General features: G+C 39.0%; 2 protein-coding genes across 4 annotated transcripts in view; both read left to right on the forward strand.

Moving 5' to 3' along the window:
* LOC124479268 (zinc finger protein 658B-like) overlaps positions 1-15,266 on the forward strand; it is a 375,953-nt gene that overhangs the window by 342,102 nt on the left and 18,585 nt on the right. The window lies entirely within an intron of this gene.
* Positions 1,533-13,492, forward strand: LOC124479234. 3 transcript variants are annotated; one of them, XM_047037869.1, is made up of 8 exons: positions 1,533-1,576; positions 2,625-2,669; positions 2,918-3,574; positions 6,468-6,518; positions 6,703-7,329; positions 7,970-8,032; positions 8,216-9,451; positions 9,735-13,492. In XM_047037869.1, exons 1-8 carry the CDS (start codon positions 1,552-1,554, stop codon positions 11,744-11,746), a joined length of 4,716 nt encoding a protein of 1,571 aa, XP_046893825.1. In that variant the 5' UTR covers positions 1,533-1,551; the 3' UTR covers positions 11,747-13,492. The 3 variants fall into 3 exon arrangements, with proteins under 3 accessions (XP_046893825.1, XP_046893827.1, XP_046893826.1); XM_047037871.1 differs by lacking the exon at positions 1,533-1,576 and adding an exon at positions 2,078-2,370; XM_047037870.1 differs by lacking the exon at positions 1,533-1,576 and adding an exon at positions 2,409-2,433.

Raw genomic sequence — 15,266 nt, forward strand, 5'->3', positions numbered from 1 at the left:
TCGCGGGGCCCGACATGCCAATCAACCTGCTGTCTGCTAATCACAGGAATGCCCAGAATGTTCGGATGCCGGGCATCCTGGTGGTTGGAGAAGGGGTATGGAGGGAGGTTTGGCAGGGAGGTTGGAGCATTCGAAGTTAAGACCAGGTTTAGCGTCTGTTCTTTCTGTTAGGTCTGGGTTTCACAAGAGACGGTTACTATTGTTTTGTGGGCTACCTTTCTTTTATTTAGCGAGGGCTAGGGCTAAACAGCTGTTTGGCTTATTGTGCCTGTGTACCGTGTGGTAAATAAACGTCAATTCGGGAACTTCATCTTATGCCTGGACGATTATTCCTTTCTGACCTAGTCAAGTCATTACAATAGATTTCAAATGGCTAAATGATACTGTTGTTGTTTTAAAAGTGTGCAATATAAATGAAAATGAAAAAAACGAAATTCCTCAACTTTCATCACATTTTGTTCAGGAAGCCTCGACCCCAATGCTAAACCTTAAAACGATTACTGTAATATGATGGTCTTGTTTTCCGTCGCTGGCGCTGTTTCAGACGCTGGCGGAGTGATTTGCGACTGACTGGTGAACTGTGGAAATATCCTCGATTGAAAAAAGGCACTGCCAGATGTAAAAAGAAACGCTTCTTTTAACAAGATAAATTAAATGTCAATCAGCATCCAATTGCCAGCGATAGCGAATGACATTTGGGGTGGTACCTGGGGTGGCCAGTCCGATATCAGGGGGGTCCAGTGCCACCCCGGCCACCCCTTTGGCTCGGCGACTGCTAATAGTAGGCAAGGAAATTAGATGAGATATTAGAAAAGAGCTTTTAAGGAAAAAATATGCTCCAGTAGACAAAAAAATTGTCAGGGAATCCTGGTCAGTTGTGTAGGCTACACACCTCTACAGGTTCTCAAAATATTTTTAACATTTGTAAGACAAAATCCTACTACAAAATAGCTGTTAATGACAACTTAAATACCCTAATTCCTCAATCATTCATCCTCTAAACTGAATTAACTATCACGCACTGTTCTTTCATAGCCTACTCAGGGATTAACTTGAAATGATAGTGTATAGCCTAATTGAAACCAATCCTTAAATTCCAAATATGTCACTGTAAAACATTGCCTGACTATTCTATGAATAACTGAGGTTATAGATATTGCCTAAATGTTTTCTGGGACTTTTGAAGAAATACTGAAAAGAACCTTGACAGCGTTGTTAAACCTATAAAGTATACTTTACCAGATGAAACATATAACTTCAGTTATAAATGCATGTGATTAAGTGGTATAAATGGTGTGTACGTACACCTGCTAAAGAATGCCTAGTGTCCCTGTTGTTTTTTTATTTATGTGTGCTAGTGTATTTTCTGATGTATTAATAACCACACCGGAGAGGCAAAAGATCATGGACAGATGCACACATATAGATACGTTTCTGGCATGCTTGCAACTAAAACTGCATGCATTAACCTTCTACCTACCTTCACAGGAATGGGTTAACTGAATGAGTTTATACCTTCACTTTCACTTCCTTGTTATTTGCTGCCATAAAATGGCGGAGTCTACAAAACCTCGCAGTGAGTAACCTAAACAATACAATTTGAAATCAGAAAAATATTAGTAAACTGGCATATTGATAGACTGCGTTTGGATAATAACAAGCATTCATGTTCTCCTTTAGTGAGTTTTTTTCTGGGAGTTTTCCCCTTGTCTTCGTTGAGGGTTTAGGTTGGTTGAGGGTTTTATGAGCGTATGTGAAGCCCTCTGTGACATTGCTTGTAAAAAGGGCTATACATTACATTTACATTTATTCATTTAGCAGACGCTTTTATCCAAAGCGACTTCCAAGAGAGAGCTTCACAAAGTGCATAGGTCACTGATAATAACAACAAGATAGCCCCACAGCATTGCGGGTAGTCAAAAACAAGAAGTACATATTGTGAACAACCAAAAAATAGTGCTAAAGGGAAGAAACCATAAGAGCATGTAGTTAAACAAGTTAAAAATTACACAACATTAATCTCTAAGTGCAGGTGTACCTGTAGGAAAGCAATACAAATAGGATTAACTAGAAAAAGAATACAACAGTTTAAACTATACAACTATACAACTATACAAATACATTTTGAATTGATTTGATTCACAATCAAGCACATATAACTTATTGTTGCCACAGGGTCACATGTCTCGTGGTTCAACATACATTTTCTGATTAGGCCTTCGTTTTTTTCTGTATGTCGTAAACTTATATTCAAGACAGATTTTTTTTAAAGTTCAAAAACAGTGTGAAGTCAGGTCATTTGGGATTTTGGATTATACTTTTTGTTTGGACTACCGAGAAAACCACACACAACTCAGAAGACAACCTAAAGTGATTATTTTAGAACTTATCATGGATATCTGCAATATTTCTCTAAATAAAAAATGTGGGCAGGTAAAATACTTTAGAAACCTTGGACTTTCAAACACACTGAGCACCACTATCGTACTCCGATACTGAACCCGTCCATAATATTTTATTTTATACGTCCAAAGTTTCTGTGCAAAGATTTAGGCTATATGATAATATATAAGGATAAACGTCTGTTTTATTTACACTTGGCTATTCTTTTGATATTTTCTCAGAAAATAGGAGGCGGAATCGTAGAAGCAGGGACATCCCCCCTGAGAGTAAGTTAACTGTTAAATCCTCAATATTGTACCGATATATTTCTAATACAGTAGCCTGCATACTAATAGGATACATTCAGTAATTTAGCAGATGCTCTTATAAAGAATAACTTACAGTAAAGTACATGTATCACCCCTCGCTTGATTGTTTTAGAACAGTGTGTTATGCACATGGCAGTATATCTGAGCTGCACACTTTATAATTCACTCATAATTAACTAAAATGTATTGTGATGTTTGGTCCACAGTGAGGATTGTTCTTCTGGGGAGGAATAACAAAGAGAAGAGCATTGTGGGAAACATCCTCCTGGGTAGACAGGCGTTTGATCTCAACTATGTTCTGCACCAGACTGAGAGAGCCAGGGGATTGGTGGAGGGAAGATGCTTCACTGTGGTCAACACTCCAGACCTGTTAGACTCAGATGTCCCTACTGAGGAACACATGAAGGAACTGCAGCAATGTGTAACTCTGTCTGCACCTGGACCTCACGTGCTCCTCCTGGTGGTGACACCTAAAGAATTCACTGAGGAGGAGAGAAACAGAATCAGACACATTCTTGACTCTATAAGTGCAAAGTCCTGTGACTACTCAATGGTGGTAGTAAATGTTGGACTTAACAGAGGACCAGACATGAAAACCTGTGTTGATATAAATCCCCAGGTTCAGGAACTGATTAAAGAATGCAGACAGAGGTACTTGGAGATCAAACACTCTGTAGATCCGACTAAACTTGTATCAAGTATAGACAAGATTGTGGAGGAGAACAAAGGAGGACACCTCACCTGTGAACTGAATGTAGATCCTACAGGAGGAGCAACAACAGAGAGAGGAGCAGAAACAGAAGAGAGGAGTTGGGGGGATGAGAGAGGAGCGGGTGAACATGGTGAACGTGGCATGGCTGTTGGTAAGTGACCTTGCTAAATGGCATAAGATGCTCCTAATTATTTGTAATCCATATTACATTTGTAAAATAATAATAAAATTATTATTACATTAATAATATTGTTACTACAAATATAGTTCATTTTATGCTGAAGCATTTGGAGCCCAAAGCTGAATAGCAGTACAGATGCTGGTAACTGTTACAGAATCAATTGGACTTTTCTAAACAAAATTCTTAAAACACAAAACATGCAGCCCCAAACTGGAACACAAATTCAAAAGAACATGACACAAAACCAATCTTCATCAAAACATACTACCATTGAATGTTCAATCAATGGTCAACACAATGGTCCAATAAATACAAACTACAATTATCATTGTAACCTAATATAGTTAACCCTGATTGGGCCTTCTGTTGATACTATCATTTGTCTTTATTCAATAAAAGAAGAGTAAACGTGTTGCCGATTGTGAAAAATATTATTTTCTAAAATAATTTGACCACAGACTATAACATAAAAAGACTACCAAAGATTGCAAAATGACCACAGTAAAGCAGAAAGAATGTCACTCAATATATAGAAACAAAAGGCATTTTACATACAAGATACTTTTTTTTTCGTTTACAAATTCCATGTACTCTGCAATCTATTGTATATGCATACAGCAGAATACAAATAAAAAAAACAATCACGAAGAAAACACAGCAAAAACAGGCAAGTGCAACACAAATGTCAAAAATGCAACACAAATGCAGTATATACCACATGGCCTCCATTTGTTTCGGTTTTCATAAGCATCACACTGGATGTTTTCCCTTGCAACACATTAAGGAAAATGATGCACTACAAGGTGTGCCTGTTACGCATGGATCAGGACTTATGGTTTTTGTAAAGAAGTCTTGGGACACTTTGTATAGATTACCAAGAAACCCACCCAAAACTCGAAAGACTACCAAAAGTGATACTTTTAGAACTTGTTATGGATCTCTGCTGTATTTCTCAAAGATTAAATTATGGCAAATAAAATACTTTGGAAACCTTGGACCTTCAAACATACCGAGAACCTATACTGTATATAAGACACGTCCATAACATTTTATAGGATAAGTTTATGCTACACAAACAGTGCTGATGCATCAACATCCAAAGGAGTTTTAAACACTCTCTGGTGATCACAACACATGAAGGAGAGGGAAGAAATGTGACTCAAATCATCAGAGATTGTGGAGAACGTCATTACAAAATGACACATGGAGGTGAACACTCACAGTTAACAAACAAGATAGAGGAGATGGTGAGAGGAAACGGGTGGAGACACCTGTCACATGATGGAGATAAAGAAGAGTCACCACAGCCACAGCTGGAGGGTAACATTCCTAGAATGAACTTGGTCCTGTGTGGGAGGAGAAGTTCTGGGAAGACTTCCACAGCCAACACCTCTTTGAGTTGAATTATTTTCATTCAATTTAGGCAAGTATACTTTAAGTTGCCTTTTAGTTTATAGTTTAACAATTAGGCAGTAGATCCCTATGGGTGCTGCCAGTGTTGTGTGATGTCAGACAAATCCTTTTTCCATCCTCAGAAGGTTATTTAAACTTAATTCAAAAATTCTGGAAAGTCTTATTGTGTTTAATGCTAGTAGCTGTGTCAGACTTACTAAAATAAAATAAATTCACAATTATATGATTTCCACAGTGTTTGAGAATCCTCCAGACCTGAGGATTGATAAAATAATATATGGATATTGTATTGAACAGTGAATGACCCCGTTCACTTCGGGTCATTTTCCAGGATTTAACGTATCAAATCCGTCACCACAATCCAGTCTCCTTAGGTCTACCTCTCACTAGATTGAGACAGCATCTCTCTCCAGTCTGCGAATTTCAGAAAAAGTAGACTACACAGTAATAAAATTACATTATCACAAAGGTCAGTTGAAAGCAACTGAGTTGTCGTTGGCCCATTCCTGAATCTTATACAATATTTCTTTAGCTCAATAATGTTCATGCATATTATGTTCTCTCTCAAATCGGGGTATGCTAAAAAAGTTTTTTCTTAAAGTTTTTCTTGAATAGTTTGTGAATCCATGTGCCATACTCTAATCTGACCACTTTTTTCAGTAACAAGTAATCTAACACGTTACTACTTCCAAACCAGTAATCAGATTAAAGTTACTTGTCCAAGTCACTGTGCGTTACTATTTTGTCATTAATTGTAAAATATATTTGATTTCTTCTTGCGTCTCCGGGAGTTAAGCTTATGCGACAATTAAGTCACGTTTTCAGCACGAAAGTCCCATCGCGTGAATATACATAGACCTACCACTCAGCGACACAAACAACAATGTAGCAGGAGAGAGAGAGATGCGCATTTTCAATACAATCACTATTTTGAGTATTTGTCAGCTAAAGATGGAAATATCAAGGTTCGTTGTACACTCTGTGCTGGTGGCGACAAAGTGCTATCAAGCTACAAAAACACAACGTCAAATTTGAAGAAACATTTGGAGTCGCAGCACTGCACAGTCAAACTTATAGTGCCGGTTGTCAATAGGTTAGTTCACTTCATGCGGCTGCAGCCGGCTGCCTTGAAGCTGAGAATGCCATAGGCTGCTTCAAGTCAGCCGGGCTGCAGGCGGCTGCAGGCGACACCGGCACTGCATGAATTCAAACGCACCTATTTTTATGTTGAGGCGGCGGGGGTGTTGTCAGCAGCTGCTGAATATAACTAATAAAGTAACTTGTAATCTAACTTAGTTACTTTTAAAATCAAAGAACTTGTAAAGTAACTAAGTTACTTTTAAAATCAAGTAATCTGTAACACAACTAAGTTACTTTTTCAAAGTAACTGTGGCAACGCTGGTATTGAACATGATTTATTTACACTGGTCTATTCTTTTGACATTTTCAGTCTCAGAAAATAAGAGCCAGAAACGTAGAAGCCAGGACAGCCACCCTGATAGTAAGTTAACTGTTAAATCATTAATATTGCGCTGACATATTTTTAATATACCTAGCCTACATAATAATTTTTGACAATGATACACATGTACCCCCTAGGGGTTTGAACAGTGTGTGATGCCCATGGCAGTGCCCCTGTGATGCACACTCCATTCACTCATAATATTGTGATGTTGGGTCCACAGTGAGGATTGTTCTTCTGGGGAGGAATGGCAGAGAGAAGAGCATTGTGGGAAACTTCCTCCTGGGTACTGAGGGACTTCACCCTGACTATTTACAACATACTCTTACAATCAGTGCCGAGGTGGAGGGAAGATCCTTCACTGTGGTCAACACTCCAGACCTGTTACACCCAAATATCTCTCATGATAAACTGTCAGAGGAACTGCAGCAGTGTGTGACTCAGTCTGCACCTGGACCTCATGTGCTCCTCCTGGTGGTGACACCTGAAGAGTTCACTGAGGAAGAGAGAAACAGAATCAGAAACATCCTTTACTCTATTAGTAGAAAGTCCTGTGACTACTCAATGGTGGTAGTTAATGCTGAACCAAACAGAAGACGAGACATGGGTACCTGTATGAATATAAATCCCCAGGTACAGCAACTGATAGGAGAATGTAAACGGAGGAACTTCGAGCTCAAACGCTCTGTTGACCATGCTGAACTAATATCAAGTATAGACAAGATTGTGTCAGAGAACAGAGGAGGACACCTCACCTGTCAGCTGCATGAAGTATCTACAGGAGGAGCAACAACAGAGAGAGGAGCACAAGAGAGGGGTTGGTGGAATATGAGAGCATGGCCTGGATATGGTAAGTAACCATATGTAGGGATACTGTTAACAAGTCAGTTAGTTACATATAGGAACGTGATTGTCAGAAATATGAATCTTTACAAAGCAATACACAGTCAGTCGGTGGAGAAGTTAAAAAAGCTTTATTGCTTGCGGCCAGACCACAAGGAGACAAAAACATCACATGCCATCGTGATACAAAGTTTGTCTAGTTCTCAAGTCTTCATGTAAGACGTAAGACCATTTATACATATTGGTGAGAGGTCCCCTCCCTTGAATATTAGCTGTCAATAGGATTAATCCCAGAGGTAGAGTGCGCGTGCACGTGAAAACTTACAGAGTTCTCTGACCCTAGGCTTGACCATATGATTTACTCAACACAGATAAGGTTAAACACATTTATTGCACCTCTAGTATGATAATGATCACCCTAGGTCAGTTTGTTTACATAAGCCTAGTGTCATAAATAGGTCATGTGGGGAGAGGGTTCTCTACTGACAAGGAATGCTAAGCATCAGTATTTTCATAATATAATGTTACATTCTAAATTTTTCCGACAGTGATCATATAATGTGTGAATATTTACTGATAGGCAACTAGTAGGAAAGTTTTATTCTGGCCAACGAAAGTTCAAATGTTTTCTACCTGGTGTTTTCCAGGGTTATCATTAATTTCAAAGGCTTTGCCAGTCTGGCCCTCTTCAAGCACTCAAAATAAAGATGGTAAGTCTTTTAATGTTCTTTTATAAGTCTTCTACATTTTTCAAATTGTTCTAACAAAAGTTGTATATACTGTATAGTGTCATGGTTAATTTTATCAGTTTAGGTTTTAATGTCAATAGTAAAAAATCAATAAAAAATCATATATAACATTTACCCATTTGATCCCTGAAATGTGTCTAACAGAGTCATCACTTAGAATTGTGCTGCTTGGAAAGAGTGATGATAAGAAAGCTATGGCTGAAAACAATATTCTGGGGAAGGATTGTGGTACCTTTAATCTACCAAGACTCCCCACTAAAACATGTGTGTCAGACAGTGCACATGTGAATGGCAAGAACATAACTGTTGTGAAGACACCAGACCTCTTTGCACAAAATCTGACAGTGCAAGATCTGGTGGAGGAGATGGAGAAGTGTTTGTCCCTGTCTGCTCCTGGTCCTCACGTGTTCTTACTTCTGCTGAAACCACAAAAATTCACAGAAGAGAACAACAAAAGATTAAGATTGATCCTGAGCCAGTTTGGTAAAGATGCTTTCAAACACTCTCTGGTGATTACAACACATGAAGGAGAGAAAATAAATGGCTGTGTGACTCAGATCCTTAGAGATTGTGGAGGACATCATTACAAAATGACACATGGAGGTGACCATTCACAGTTAACAAACAAGATAGAGGAGATGGTGAGAGGAAACGGGTGGAGATACCTGAAACATGATGAAGGTAAAGAAGAGACACCACAGCCAGAGGGTATTAGGTCCATTCCTAGAATGAACTTGGTCCTGTGTGGGAGGAGAGGATCTGGGAAGACTTCGGCAGGCGACACCTTACTGGGTCAGAGAGAGCCCAGGGCAGAGTCTCTCTCCTCAGCAGTGTGTGTGAAGAGAGAGGGAGAGGTATGTGGACGCTGGCTGACCCTGGTGGAGATGCCTGCTCTGTATGGATCAACCCTCACTCAGGAGGAAGTGATGCGTGAGACTCTCCGCTGTGTCTCTCTGTGTGACCCTCCTGGAGTCCATGCTTTCCTCCTGGTGGTGCCTGTGGGTCCACTCACTGATGAAGACAAGGGGGAGCTGCAGACCCTGCAGGACAACTATGGCTCACAGATCAAAGACTTTGTCTTGGCTGTACTCACTCATGACCTTCAAGCAACACATGACAACTTGATGGCTTTATTGAAACTCAACGAAAGCTGTGTACATCTCCTAAACTCATGTGGAAAAGGTTATCAGTTTTTTAACAACAACAACACTCAAGTCCCCCAACTCCTAGAGAAGACAGAGAACAAGATGGCTGGTGACAGCTGCTTCAGTCTTGAGATGTACATGAAGGCACAGGTGGAGAAGAATTTGAGAGATAAAGAAAAAGTGTTTCAGCAGAGGATTGAGGAGCTGGAGGACCAGATCAGAAACATACAGACAGGTGTGAGGTTTATGAATATAATATATATTCATTGAAATGTTAATGTCTGGGGGTCTTTTAAAATGTATATCTCTGTAGAGCATACTTTTGTTTTAACTTTTCATCATCATTCAACATAAATTCAACATACATACAGTACAGTCAAAAGTTTTAACACTACTCAACATCTAAAATTTTGTTTTGTGAAAATATGAAATTGTTGCCCATAGTACAAGTTATATTTGCTACATTGCTTATGAGTAGATTTTACAGATTGCTTACATGACTGCATTTATTCTGTCAGGTTCCCAGAAGAGCAGCCTTGAAGAGTGTGTCAGGATTGTGTTGATTGGGAGGACAGGAAGTGGAAAGAGTGCTACAGGAAACACCATTTTGGGGAGCAGTATGTTCATTTCTCAAGCAAGTATGGTATCTGTGACAGCTATGTGCCAGAAGAAAACAGAAATGGTAGATGGCAGGTCTGTTGCAGTAGTCGACACTCCAGGCCTGTTTGATACAACTCTCTCTAATGATCAAGTTCAAGAGGAGATAGGGAAATGTATCAGTCTTTTATCTCCAGGTCCCCATGTCTTTTTACTGACATTAGGGATTGGAAGAACCACAAAAGAGGAAAAAGATACCTTGGATCTCATCAAGAGAAACTTCGGTAAAAATGCAGGCATTTACACTATTGTCTTGTTTACAAGAGGTGATGATCTTCAGGGAGAGTCGATCGAGAGTTTCATTCAAAGAGGTGATGCGGCGGTAAAGAAACTGATCCAGGATTGTGGAGGCAGGTACCATGTCTTCAATAACAGAGACAAGAACAACCATAGCCAGGTCAGGGAGCTGATGACAAAGATAGATGAGATGGTGAAGAAGAATGGAGGAGGCAGCTATACTAATGAGATGTTCCAGGAGGCTGAAGCTGCCATCAAACAAGAAATTGATGAAATACTCAAACAGAAAGAAGAAGAGATGGAAAGAGAAAAGAATCAACTTAGAACCAAACACAAGGAGGAAATGAATGAAATGGAAAAAAGAATGGAGGAACAGAGACTTGAGGTTGAGAACGAGAGAAAACAAAAGCAGGAAGAGTTACAAAGAAAAGAAAATGAAATAAAACAAATGGGTAAAGAAATAGACAAGAGGGAGAGGCTGGAGAAAGAAAAAAGAGATGCAGAGGAACGAGAGAGAAGAGACAGAGAAGAGAAACAGAGGGCAGAATGGGAGAGAAAGGTTAAAGATATGGAAGTTTCCCAGAGAAAACAACGTGAGCAATGGGAAAGGGCACGGCAACTAAAAGAAAAAAAGGATAACAACAGGATAGAGAGAGAGAGGAAACTATGGAACGATAGACTTCATAAAGAAAAAGAAGAATTTGAAAGTAGACAGATGGAAGACAAGATGAAGAAGGATGAGGAAGAGAAAGAGAGACAATTCAAATTTGAGAGATCAAAAGAAAAGTTGTTGAGTCAAATTAAAGATGCAGAGAAGGGTAAAGAAGAATTACAACAAGAAATGATTAAAAAGTATGAAAAAATGGAGAAAGAACGTTCTGAAGAAAACAGGAGAAAGGAGGATGCAGACAGGGAAAGACAGGAGCGAGAAAGACAAGAATGGGACCAAAAACAAAATAAACTGAGGGAGGATTTTGACATAGAACAGAAGGAAGAAAAGCAAAAACAAGAAAAAGAAGAAAACGATAGGAGACGTAAAGAACAGCAGAACAGAGAAAAGCTTGAGACAGAGTTAGAAGAGACAAAGAGAGAAATGAAAACCCAACAAGAGCAATGGGAGTTGGAGAAGAAAATGGATGAAGACAAAAGAAATGAAGAAGAGCTTAAGAGAAGGGAAGAAGAGAGAAAGAAACTGAGAGAACTCCAAGAGGCATTTGAACGAGAGAGAAGTGAAGAATTCATGAGGAGAAAGAAAGAAGACCAGATTCGAAGAGAGAGAGATGAAAGACAGCGCCAGGAAACGATGGACGCACACGACAAACAAATAAAAGACATGAGAAGAAGATATGAAGAGGAGGCTCGGAACCAAGCAGAGGAGTTTAATGATTACCGAAGGAAATACTTAGAGGAATACAAAGCTACGGTACAAAGACATGATGAAGAAATGAAAAGCACAACGTATAAACATAAACAAGACACACGCCTGTTGGAAGAAATTTCAAAACTTAAAGACAAGGAAATTAAATCTGGACAAGACACTGTGGACAAAATGAAAGAAGACTTAAAGGAAGCACATCAAAGAGAAATTGATGACCTGAAACAGAAATATGAAAACAAACATTGTGTTTTGCTCTGAATAAACACACTGGTATTAAACACCCAGACATTTTCATAAACTTGACAAATTGTACTTTGTAACCTTTGCAAACAGTTCAAAGCCCTTGTTAACACTGTATCAATGGGATGACATTACTTCATATAAGCCATTAGTTTTAGAAAAGTAATGTTAAACTTTGTAAAATGTTAAATTTGTGACAAGGATTGAACCTGGGGATTTTAAGTGAGAATACAAGGACTCTGTTTAGACTAAGAGAATGTTTTGAACAGATGTGACCTTTGACTTTGAGACAGACCCACGGAGAAGGTGTTCAGACTAGGAGAAGATGTGATCTGATCTACTGGAAAAGAGATCATTGGGGGATTCCTGTTAGACACTGTCGGCAGATACACAAACTATTTGATTCATTTAGATTACAATGAATGGCAGTTCCAGTTGTGTAAAGCAAATTAACAGAGAAAGTACACATTAACTTTAACAATGCAGCCAAGACTATCATGTTGTGTACCTCACTTGGATTGATTTGGTTACAAAAACATGCTCTCAATTAGTCTCAGTAGTCCAGCTGAATGATGATGATGATATCTCTGTGACATCTTTTTGCCTTTATTTGTATCATAATGACTAAAGCCTATAACAGCAGCAGTATTATCTCAAGTTATAATACGGGTGGTTGAAATCAAGCATTCTGATTGGTTGAGAGTGAGTCACGGGGTGTGCTTTATGGAGCATAAAGTACTGTACGCCTTTTTACATTTACCTTTAAAAAGGGAGCGTTCCATATTAGTGCGCACTCAAAATAACAAAAAGGTTGCCGAAGAAAAAGACTGTCAACTAGTACTGGTGTGCAGCTGTTTATTGGTTAGCAAGCTACAGTAGCAACATTCGGTTCATTTTTTAGCAATAATATTGGATTGTCCCGTGGTATCAGTGCTAACTAGCTGGTCTAACTACTGAAACGTTAGACGGAAGCTCAGGTCTAGCCATTAGTTGCTAACTTGATATCCACTTATTTAATTTTAGCTTCGTAGCCACGCAATTACAGTACACGACCTGGTCTTGGCTTCTTAATTAAGCAATAAGCCCCAAGAGGCCGTGGTTTACGCTGATTTTAGAACAGGTAAGGGAAGTTGTTAGGCACGACGCGAAGCGGAGTATATGGTTTCATCAATAAAAACTATTAGAAACAAAATAGTTTAATAATAAACCGTCATTCTTCCGCTACTACAAAGTATAGTTCCTACATAAATCGTTGCCACGCAACAGCCAGATGGACACCTTTGCCGTCTTCTTCAATTTGAAATATTCGATGCGCAGTAATATGGAATGTTAAAGAATGTTATTAGGACAACCTGTGAGATTATACTGGATTTTACAACGGCATGGAATGCGATATAGCCAATCACAATCAAGGATGGGAACAACCAGTTTTAGAACGCTTAATTAGGGCATATCCCTCAGGGCAGCAAAAAAGAACAGCATGAACAACACACACCAATGGAACGTGTACTTGCTCTCTGTGTTTGCTTGTTGAAGTCCACAGCACTCAACTCCTCTGTATTATCTGTGTCCGTTGCAATAATGGATTTCAACTGTGTGCTCCCTGCCTTATATGTAAATGTATGAATTGCTAGCTGCTGCCAGGGAGGGAGATTTCTCTTCTGTCAATTAATGCAGTTGAAATACAGGAGTCCTGGCTGAATTGCTATAGCTACTGATGCAAATCATTGTCCTATATATGTTACATTAAATTCTCAAATACAATTTTCTTAAATTAGTTTTTTGATTTCTAGGGTTATGCCTCAGTATTAGGTCAAGGAGCCATGGAATGTCGACCCCTGTATTAGGTTTACTGTAAATGCTGTTACATAATACACATTCATTATATTCATTTGGGACTTTTATATTTCAAACTAAGACTCGTTAGAAAGACGAGGATGAACAGAAGTCTTTGAAGAAAGATACTCTCATGTATGAGGTTGATATTTACAGTGGCAGTGATTTGCTACGGGTACATCTCAGGGAAAATACATACCACAATGAGTACAATATTGTAATGTTTAGAGGAGGTTGAGTTTATTCATATGTATGTTGAATACAGTTATTTTTATGTTTATATCTTTAATATGTAAATCTGGTAGTTTCCATGGAATTTACCTGAGTTTAGGTATTTCTATTGTTTGATTGGTTGGTTTGAGACGTGTGTGGGGAATGGGGAAGTGAAGTGGAGTACAGGTGAGCACACAATTGGTAGCCTGGGTGCCAGCCGAACTTAGCCCGCCTTCAATTGTTTTTGGTCGGGAAGTTCGTTCTGGGTTCGCTCGTTTGGGGAGAACTTAGCCCGAACAAGAGCTGTTCGCACCAATCAAATTGTCAGGGCGGGCTACGATGATGGACAGATGATCAACAGTGAAGTGATCAACCACATCACCAAAGAGCGCTTGGGTTGAATTTGTTTTCATCAAACAACGTACTGCGTTGCTCTGATTGGTTGTAGGTCTATCCAATTGAGCAAAGAGGGATTTTATTTCAGGGTTAGCCTGAAACATGCCCCATACTCACAGTCCAACAGAGTGGTATCAGACTCTTATTCTGACTAGAATTATGAGTATGACAACGTCAGGCTAGAGAATTGGAGTAAAGTCTCTGAAAAGTGAATCCGGCTCCATCTGGGCTGCGTTTCCCGATAACGATAGATCGTAGCTGTTACGAGGGTTCTCTACGATGAAAATAACGATCCATCGTTATTTCTTACGTGCGTTTCCCGAACATGCTCGTAAGGAGAACCATCGTACGTGTCTCTTAAGTTGCACCTAACAATACGCTTGTCCATTGTACTGAAATGTGAATCTTCTGACGCAACTTTAAGACTTTAAAATTAAAACGTTCACCAAAATATTTAACGAATTACGGTACACAAAAAATATTTTCTGTCGCTATAGAAAACTTTAAATTTATTGTAGGCTACTTATTTGAGTACTTTTCAATGTACATTGTATGATGCTACATGAAGGCAAAGACAATAAGGTGAACGTGCAAACTATGCTGCATCTGAGTTTTACACCGGTGTTAAGACCCTGCAATCAGCGACACAGGATGCTAAATACCAATAGGAAGTCTTGGAAATTAAGTGGGCTTGTCTCCAAATTGAGGTGAGGAAGCTCTTGTTTGAAGAAATGAAGTTCACAAGGCCCTCCATGTCTGTGCCTAGTCTTCTGCCCAATTAAAAAGGTAGTGTCAAAGTTAGGTAACCTTATAGCCTAAGCATACAATGTTTATCTAAATTAAGTAAAGGCTGAATTGTGTATTGTATCATATATTCAGTGTTGCCTGTCCAATCCTTCCATGTTTTTTCACCTTATAGATCCATGTGAGGGGCAGGAGCAGGGAGAACAAACTCCCATAAAACAACTATTTCTCAAATTACTTGTGCCTTGGTTTTTAACTCTTCTTGGTACTACACTTTCCATAGGCAAATATATATAAGAGTCCTATATTTACTACTTGATTGAATCACAAGGTTAAAAACCATGCATAT

Source organism: Hypomesus transpacificus, chromosome 17 (assembly GCF_021917145.1).
Source record: "Hypomesus transpacificus isolate Combined female chromosome 17, fHypTra1, whole genome shotgun sequence".
Lineage (NCBI taxonomy): Eukaryota > Metazoa > Chordata > Actinopteri > Osmeriformes > Osmeridae > Hypomesus > Hypomesus transpacificus.

What these genes read in the sequence shown, in the direction of transcription:
- LOC124479234 (XM_047037869.1), top strand. Translation starts at nt 1,552, where the DNA reads ATGGCGGAGTCTACAAAACCTCGCA. An exon ending in CAGGGACATCCCCCCTGAGA is followed by an intron (nt 2,670 to 2,917) that starts GTAAGTTAACTG and finishes TTTGGTCCACAG; the next exon opens with TGAGGATTGTTCTTCTGGGG. An exon ending in AAGCACTCAAAATAAAGATG is followed by an intron (nt 8,033 to 8,215) that starts GTAAGTCTTTTA and finishes TGTGTCTAACAG; the next exon opens with AGTCATCACTTAGAATTGTG.